Below are 9,545 nucleotides of genomic sequence, written 5' to 3' on the forward strand. Positions count from 1 at the left end.
GTATCAAGTATTTATCAGTAAAACATCCTGGCTGCGAAACCATATAGGAAATGTATACCTAGAACCTATAAAAGAAAGATACAAAAAACAAAAAAAGAAGGAAAAAGGAAAAAATGAATTAAAAGTACTTACCTTAGTATACTTACCTACTTACCTCTAAGCTTATAAAATGAATTAAATAAACGTCCACCTGAGATTAGTTTGCTAAAATCTTAGATTTTCATCATAAATTAGTTCTAGTTTGAGTTACTAGTAAATACAAGTTAACTTGCCTTTGTTCCTCCTTTTACATACCTTCTAACCTGTAAAACATAATACATGTTTTTCTAGGGTGCCATGTGGTAATCCACATGAACCAAATTAACCTTCCTCAACATACATAAGATTGCATATGGCTTCATGCTCTTTCTCTAAATACGCGATTTCAATGTCAAGGTGGATCAGTTGAGGGAGATTGTATGCTCCTCTCAGATTTTTTTGTTTGATCTTGAGTTATTTCCGTGTGAGAGTACGTTCTTGCATTTACATCTTATATACAGATAGCGAGCATATACTTATGACCATTTAAAGTTAACTTAGTTCATATGGTTTGTTTTCGTTTTGGTTAGCATACTTCTGACATGTTACCAAATTAACAATAAGAGCAAATTATTTTTCGGTCTCAATGTTAGGGTTAGTTATAGAAGCATAGGCATAGACAAAGATTAAAGTTTTCAGCATGACATTGGAGCAGCTACCAGCAAGCTTGGAAGGCCTTCTATGCTTCGAGGAACTGCTTTATCGACTTGTCAAGTAAGTGAATTGTTTTTATGCTCTCATATCGTTTTCTATAGTTTATTTTTCTCATTCATATGAACACATATATATGTATATACATATGTACGTATGGCTATAGGCCCTTGTTTTTTTTCTAGTTCTCAGGAGAGGTAACTATACACGTATCATATATACGTACGTACATACTTACATATTTGTAATAATTTCTACGCTTTTTATTTTTCACATATTTGTATATACATATGTATATGTATGTATATTCCTAGTTAAATAGCTACATATGTACATACGTATATATTGAATTGCGCGAGGATCAATAACCACGTAAAGCTAAAAGTTGAGGTAGGTTAGGGTTCTAAATTAACATAGGCCTAAGGAGAAATATTAGTATAGTGCAAAGAAAGTTTGAATTTAAATCTATTTATAGAATTAGTTATTTCTTAGTTAAGCATTACACATTTTTGAGAAAAAGTAGTAACAATGTGTTGATATTTTGGAGTAAATATATAAGTATGGAGTTGTAATATTTTATAATTTGGTCTAATTTCTGATGGAAGTGTGGGGGTTAAATGGGGCTTTTATTACAGCAACAAAGCCAAGGTAGGACGGGAAAGGAGCAGCACGAAAACGTATATGAGCGCTGCTGGCTATCATGACCCTAGCAGTTCGTAGGAGTTAAGGTTTTTTTTGTGGCTGTCGTAGTTTTTCCTTAGTGTGCAAATATGTAATTGTATCTAGTTAGTAGCGTAGGTTATTGAGAGTGCTGCTTGGTTTACGGCCGCGTTAACGAACCCACCCAGACTGAAGCTCCGGCAATAACAAGCGAGTGCACACGCCGCGGCAGTAGACATGCATCGCAAGCACCTCATCGAGTTCTAGCCTACGGCCACATAAGAGATAAATGGCACCCAACGTGGGGCCCACATGATGACCAGTGGTATACTGTTGAGTTGCCAAAACGATTTGTGGTCCCTCCGGTTAAATTCCCTCTTGGAATATTTATGGTCTTTCCGTGTTTTTGTATGTATATTATTAGAAGTAAATCAGTAGTCTTTTGGAATTCTAGAAATCCTAGCAATATGCTTATGTTCTACACCATATTGCTAAGGATTCAACGTTTGTATAGTTATTTTTGGTTACTTGGTCGTTAAACAAATCAGAGGCTGGAAAGCTATTCTTACAGGCTATAAGCTACAGGAATTGACCGTTGACGATTTTGTGTAACAATAACCAGTAACAAAAATATTGTGGTTTTTCGATTTCAATTTTTTTCGTTTTGTAATTTAATTCGCCAATGTGGAATGGTAGTTGTAGTATGGCTACATGCCGTCAAGCTAACCAATAGGTGGTTCAACTTACACAGAATGAAAAAATTGTTATATTTTCTCAATTTCATTTTCAGAGATTTTTTCTTGTAAAGAATATTTAGCTTTAGAAGTTTTATCGGAACGTATATTACGAGTTCAGTCTATAACCGAGTTCAGAAATTTTCGTTTGCGAAGCCACAGGTGGTTAGAAGCCTTTTACCAGAAATCTAGGATCAAGTTAGCTAAATTTACCACCACATGGCCGGAAGAAACAGACCAAACCTTTTGCTTGATAATTTTTTTATATTTTTCTTTTTGGTGTCGACTTACCATTTGACTTTGAAAATTTTTGGGTTTCTGTTTTGGGGTTTTTTTGTTTGCTTTGGATAATGTTGCTGATCGATTTTGATATTAATTTAAGAAGAGTCTTATGATATTTTTGTGAAAACTTCGACCCAAACATTCAATGCGGTTATTTTTTGTTTGTTTCAACCATCTATGTTGAATATGTTACAGATGCACTAAGGAGTGTATTTATTAAACATACAAAAATAAAAAAATAAAATTAGAGGAAAATATCTTATTATGAATTTAAATTCAAACTTTGTTTCATCTTTATATACTTGTAAACTTAAATTCAAGATTTTGCTTTGATTTAATCAGTGCTACCAATAAAACAAAAAAATATTCACCTTAGTTACACCGAAAGTTGTGTGCAAATTTTTCTTGGCTTACGAGATTTCGTAGGATTTTCTTTTCAGCGAAGAATTTTAAGGAATGCCTACCACTGATAATTCGAGTGCGTATTAAATACCAAGCGTGTCTGAATTTTTACTTCTTCGTTAGGGGAAACCATAATTTTTAATTTTTTTTGTTCAAAATGCGTTTGCGTAAGAGTAATGAGCATATGGCACCGCAAGCAACCGCATGTGCAATATGTAGAGAAAATTTTTTAGAATGCGATGATATTTTAATTACTGCTTGCTCTCATCGATTTCACCGGATGTGTCTATTGAACTGGCTTAAGAGAAATAATTCTTGTCTACAGTGCCGTGCGAAATGTACCAGTAAGGACTTTAATCAGAATACTGGTGCTTGTACAAGATCTCGTACTGCGCTGCAGTCAAAACATCCAAATAAACAATTAGGACTGCCGGCGATTGCGCAGTCTGAAGATCATCAAGCTGATGGTGCGGCGTGCTTGCCTTTGACCGGGGCAGCTAGTTCAAATGGTAATGATGACGAGAATATGGTACGAAACATTGTTTCCGCGTTATATCCGCGCGGCAGGCTAAGATTTTTGAAAACCTAGAAAATAGGGTCTCACAGTTAATAGAGGAAAGACTAGAAAGCACGTTGAATAACTTGTTAGGTCGCTTAAATCTGAACGCTCAAGCACCTCCAGCTGCTGCTAACGTTAGCCCCGTAGGAAAAAACTATCCGCAAAATAATCATCAGAATAATTTAACACCCTTCTGGCCTAGAGAAATACCGGTTTTACCAAATACTTCCCTACCAAATTTTCACCGACAGATCGACCAACTGAGGTTTAGTGACATGTCTAGCGTCCCCAATTCCAGTAGAATAGCCCAACTAATTCCAATTGGGATATAAAATTTGACGGCTCTACTAAACTTTCGGTTGATAGCTTTATATACAGAATAGAATGTCAGGTGATCGATACGCTCGGTGGGAATTTCAACTTGCTTTGTGAGCACGTTCAAAGTCTGTTCACAAACGAAGCCAAGGATTGGTACTGGAGGTATCGTCGGTTGAGCGCATTACTTGGCCCTTCCTATGTGAAGTGTTACGTACCAATTTCTAGCAACACCGAAGAGACTTTGAAATCAAAGAACTTATACGAAGCCGAAGGCAAGGCTCCAATGAAAGCTTTGACGATTTTAGGAATGCAGTTCTTAAACTAGCTGAACCCTTACAAACTCCCTTACCAGAGCCCGAACTTGTAGAAACCTTGAAACACAATTTGAGACCGCGGGTTCGACAACAACTTGTGTATGTACCGGTAAATTCATTGGCTGAATTGCGTAGATTATACCTTAAGGGCGAAAGCTTAACAAACGAGATTGTCAAAACGTCTAACTCGCAGCCAGTTGTTAATCAAAGACAGAATCCTCGTCGTTTTGTCAACGAATTACAGGAAGAAGACACCGTTTCAGAAAGCCTTGATTGCGAAATTTATGAAATTTCGAAAAGATCTCCAAAGGATAAACTGCTTTGTTGGAACTGTAGAGGCGAGGGACATAGATACATTGATTGCGTTGAAGACAGAACCGTGTTTTGCTATGGTTGTGGAGCACCTAAAGTTTACAGACCAAAATGCCCAACTTTCTGCCCGGGAAACTCGAAAGCGAGCGAGGCTTCGAAGCAGAATCCTCGCTACGACTCAAAGAGCTAGATTCAAAAAAGTTACTCATACGACCGGCCATGACTGAATCAAGTAATTGGGTAACATCACTAATACGCCCTGATAGATGTGAGGAAACTAATACTTTTGTACATCAAATTATACCATACGAAATACGCCTTAATAATTATAATAAAGCTAGGGAACATATTTTCGGCCCGGACAACAAACAACCAACATGTAAAAACCGTACGTCTATCCGTATTAATGAGTTTTGGAAAACAGCTAAAAATAATCGGAAACAGGTGCGAAATCTCGTTTGCTCTATCCAGCAAAAATCATTCGAATTAAGACCGTATGCGAAGAAAGAAATTCTCGGATCTGAGCATTTAGCACTTTTAGATAGCGGAGCTCAGGTCTCGTGTTTAGGATCTTCTTTAGCGGAAGATGTTTGCAAAAACCAACAGTTGCGTAAGCACTCGGCGTCTGTATATACTGCAGATGGAAACAAACAATTGGTTTTTGGTACAATTGGGTTGAATGTCAAGTTCGAAGGCCGAGATGAAGAAATAAGTTTTTTTGTTATACCGAGTATGTCACAGAAGATCATACTTGGAGGTGACTTCTGGATAAAATTCCAAATAGCACTCAGTATTGTATCCGAAGTATCTCTTGATCCAAAACGTTATGAAAATACCCTTCCTCTAAATGGTGAGCAACAAAATAAGTTAGAAATGATTAGAAATAGATTTCCTAACTTCGAGAAAGAATGCTTAGGTAAAACATCGCTCAGTGAGTATGTTATAGAGCTCCAACCTGGTGTCCGTCCGATTAAACAGAGATATTTTCCGATCTCACCTGCCGTGGAAAAACTTGTACATGCAGAAATTGATGAAATGCTGCTTGGTGTAATCGAAGAGTCTCCAAATAGTCCATGGTCCAGTCCGATTGCTCTAGTGAAAAAGCCAAATAAAGCCCGTCTGTGTTTAGATTCTAGGAAAGTTAATAGCGTTACAATAAAGGACGCATATCCCCTTCTTCATATTGATGGTATTTTAAGTAGGATACCTTAGGCAAAGTATATTAGTTCACTAGACTTGCGTCGAGCCTTTTGGCAGATACCTCTTGTAGAAAATTCCCGAGCCTACACTTGTTTTACTGTTCCAAATCGTCCGCTTTATCGTTACTGTGTAATGCCTTTCGGCTTATGCAACGCTCCTCAAGCGCTTTGCCGTTTGATGGATCGCGTCATTCCTCCCGTGTTAAAGAATCAAGTTTCCGTTTATTTAGACGATCTCCTAATTGTGTCCGAAGATTTCGACACACACATGTCCGTTTTGTCCGAGGTTGCTAACCATTTGAGAAAAGCCGGTTTGACAATAAATATTGAAAAAAGGAAATTTTGTATCAAAGAGGTAAAATATTTAGGATACATAGTGGGTGATGGATCTTTACGAGCTGACCCTGACAAAATCTTCGCTGTGACGAACTACCCGGTGCCAACCACCGTAAAGCAACTGAGACGGTTTTTGGGAATGGCTGGATGGTATAGGGGATTTATTGATAACTTTGCGTCGATCACTATGCCATTGACCAATCGGTCGAAGAAAGGTAAATCATTCTCATGAACCGAAGACGCCCAAAAAGCATTCGAAAAATTGAAGCAAATGCTATATTCTGCACCAGTTCTGGCAAGTCCGAACTATGAGAAACCTTTCATAATTCAGTGTGACGCCAGTAAGCTCGGTGTTGGTGCGGTGCTGTTACAGAAAAATGACGAAGACCTTGAGGTCCCTATTGCTTACTTTTCGCAAAAACTTAATAAATCGCAGAGTAATTATAGCGTCAATGATTTAGAGTGTCTGGCAGCAATACTCAGTTTAAAGAAGTTTAGAGCACGCCATCTTACAATGGCTTATGCGGCAAACCGATTTGTCCAGTAGACTAGCCAGGTGGGCACTTAAATTTCAGGGTTACCGTTTCCAAATAGAACATAGGAAAGGATCACGTAGTGTTGTTCCTGATAGCCTATCTCGGCAGAATTTTGATGAGGTGAATGGAATAGAAGTCCGTCCGTTGGTAAGTTGTTAAGTTATGTCCGAGATAATGCAAACCATCTTTCTGACCTACAAATAATTAATGATCTTGTGTACAAGCGAACCGAACATCCAGATGGATCTCAAGAACGTGAAGCTTTCAACTGGAAGCTCTGGCTTCCGAAAACCCTCGCCCAACAGATAATTGAAAACGCTCACTCTCCGCCTAACAAATGTCACGGAGGCATCGCGAAAACATTAGAGCGTTTGCGCTTAAACTTTTATTAACCAAACATGACCGTCGACGTAAAAGAATATGTTGGCCGGTGCGATATTTGTAGACAAAGCAAAGCGCCTAACGTTGTCCTTCGTCCACCCATGTCCGTCCAATATACAGTCCAACGTCCTTTCGAGAAATTGTATGTATATTTACTTGGTCCATAGCCCAGATCCAAGGAAGGAAATATTGGTATTTTCATCGTCCTTGACCACCTCACACAATTTCCGCCAATGAAGACTATTAGAAACTTCAATACACCCACAAATTTATAGTTTCCTTAAAGAGAAAGAGAAAGTATGTTGTGTATTCGAAACTCCAGAAATTATATTAAGTGACAACGGCAAACAATTTAAGTCCTCGCTGTTCAACAACCTGCTGGCAGAACGAGGCATTAGGCATGTATATACCGCCCTATATAGCCCGAAGGCAAACGTTAGTGAGCGGGTCAACCGTTCCATTGTTGCAGGAATAAGGTCGTACCTTAGAGAAGATCAGACGCTCTGGGATAAGCAGTTACCTGATATTTCAGAAGCACTCAGAAGCTCATTCCACCAGACAATTGGATGCACCCCCTATTATGATTTGTTTGGTCAGCAAATGTTAGCACACGCCGATGAATATGAGATATTACGAAAATTAGAGTCGCTAGACGAAAACCTCACCGACAGGACAGACAGACTTAAGCTCATACGAAAATCACTACAAGAAAGCATCAAGAAAGCATTCGAAAACTCGTCAAAACGTTACCATTTTCGCAGTACCGTAAAGACCTTTAATGTAGGAGACATCGTTTACCGCCGAAATGTTGTATTAAGCGACGCGATTAAAAGGTTTTGCGCAAAGCTAGCGCTCAAATTTCTAAAGGCCAAGGTGATCGCAGTGAAAAGCAACTACATGTATGAGCTAGAAGATGATGCCAATAAAAAGCGAGCAGTTTACCATGGGAAAGATATTATAGAAGGCAAAGGTGGACACAACACCGCACCAACAATCTAGATGGGGGGGTGTGTACCGTGGGTATATACATTTATGATTTCCTTTTATATTAACGACTCATATTTACATATAAATCACTATTAGTTTCGACACAAGATTTTCTTTAAGTTTGGTTTCAATACTATTCGCCACTACTGTTACTGAAGTAAACATTAAACATAGCGTAAAAATTTCCCTTAAGCCTTGCTTAACATATGGCATTCGATAACGATTTATCGATATCATTTTTGCTAAACACCCAAGCTTAGGCACAACTTCCGCGTAAATCTTTCTTTCTTTTCTTGGTGACCGGCTTACAGCGTGCAAGCGTACGACTACATATAAGTCAAAAATTAAAGTTTTTATTAAATTCAAAGTACAGTTTGGGTGTTAACATTTTTTTACAAAAACCACAGTACAGCCATCCAGGGCCAGGATTATCAATTTTAATCCACTTCGATGTACCGGTAAGAATTTCTGCATTCTTTAGTTTCTAAAATCAAAGGAAAATCACGTGTGAGTTAAGTAAATACTAATTGCGAAATTACGTTCCAGATACCCTCCTTTTTAACCATTTTGAACCGATAATCCAACTGAAGCGGAAATCGTGAAGTTTTAAAGCCATCAGCTAAAAAAAAAAAAAAAAAAAAGAAGCACGTCGCAGATGAAGGCAGTAGCATCGCTAAAAGTGCTCCAGAAGGTCTACAGAGAATCCCCAAAAAGATTTCACCAAAATAAATTGGTCCAGAACAAGTAAAAAAGGCACAGGTCTTGACTTCACAAGTCGGTTATATAGTTCTTCTACATACATACAAACACATATGTATGTATAAAGACGGGTTGAACCGTCGTAGCTTTACATAAAGTATATTTCAAAATTTCTGATAAGCCAGTTCCACTTTTTTGTATCAAGTATTCATCAGTAAAACATCCTGGCTGCGAAACCATATAGGAAATATATACCTAGAACCTATAAAAGAAAGATACAAAGAAACAAAAAAAGAAGGAAAAAGGAAAAAATGAATTAAAAGTACTTACCTTAGTATACTTACCTACTTACCTCTAAGCTTATAAAATGAATTAAATAAACGTCCACGTGAGATTAATTTGCTAAAATCTTAGATTTTCATCATAAATTAGTTCTAGTTTGAGTTACTAGTAAATACAAGTTAACTTGCCTTTGTTCCTCCTTTTACATACCTTCTAACCTGTAAAATATAATACATGTTTTTCTAGGGTGCCATGTGGTAATCCACATGAACCAAATTAACCTTCCTCAACATACATAAGATTGCATATATTTCTCAGCTGGCTTCATGCTCTTTCTCTAAATACGCGATTTCAATGTCAAGGTGGATCAGTTGAGGGAGATTGTATGCTCCTCTCAGATTTTTTTGTTTGATCTTGAGTTATTTCCGTGTGAGAGTACGTTCTTGCATTTACACCTTATATACAGATAGCGAGCATATACTTATGACCATTTAAAGTTAACTTAGTTCATATGGTTTGTTTTCGTTTTGGTTAGCATACTTCTGACATGTTACCAAATTAACAATAAGAGCAAATTATTTTTCGGTCTCAATGTTAGGGTTAGTTATAGAAGCATAGGCATAGACAAAGATTAAAGTTTTCAGCATGACATTGGAGCAGCTACCAGCAAGCTTGGAAGGCCTTCTATGCTTCGAGGAACTGCTTTATCGACTTGTCAAGTAAGTGAATTGTTTTTATGCTCTCATATCGTTTTCTATAGTTTATTTTTCTCATTCATATGAACACATATATATGTATATACATATGTACGTATG

General features: G+C 37.5%; 2 protein-coding genes across 2 annotated transcripts; both read left to right on the plus strand.

Annotated features, from left to right (window-relative positions):
- The first annotated feature begins 4,421 nt into the window (after positions 1-4,421).
- LOC108361006 (uncharacterized) lies at positions 4,422-5,522 on the plus strand. The gene has a single exon (XM_017613540.1). The coding sequence runs from the start codon at positions 4,422-4,424 to the stop codon at positions 5,520-5,522; it is 1,101 nt and encodes a 366-aa protein (XP_017469029.1).
- A 1,840-nt stretch (positions 5,523-7,362) lies between these two features.
- Positions 7,363-7,761, plus strand: LOC108361007 (uncharacterized). Its single transcript, XM_017613541.1, has one exon. It carries the CDS (start codon positions 7,363-7,365, stop codon positions 7,759-7,761), a length of 399 nt encoding a protein of 132 aa, XP_017469030.1.
- Positions 7,762-9,545: the final 1,784 nt, after the last annotated feature.

Source organism: Rhagoletis zephyria, unplaced genomic scaffold (genome assembly GCF_001687245.7).
Source record: "Rhagoletis zephyria isolate East Lansing unplaced genomic scaffold, Rhagoletis_zephyria_1.1 Rzeph_scaffold_00678, whole genome shotgun sequence".
Taxonomy (NCBI): Eukaryota; Metazoa; Arthropoda; class Insecta; order Diptera; family Tephritidae; genus Rhagoletis; species Rhagoletis zephyria.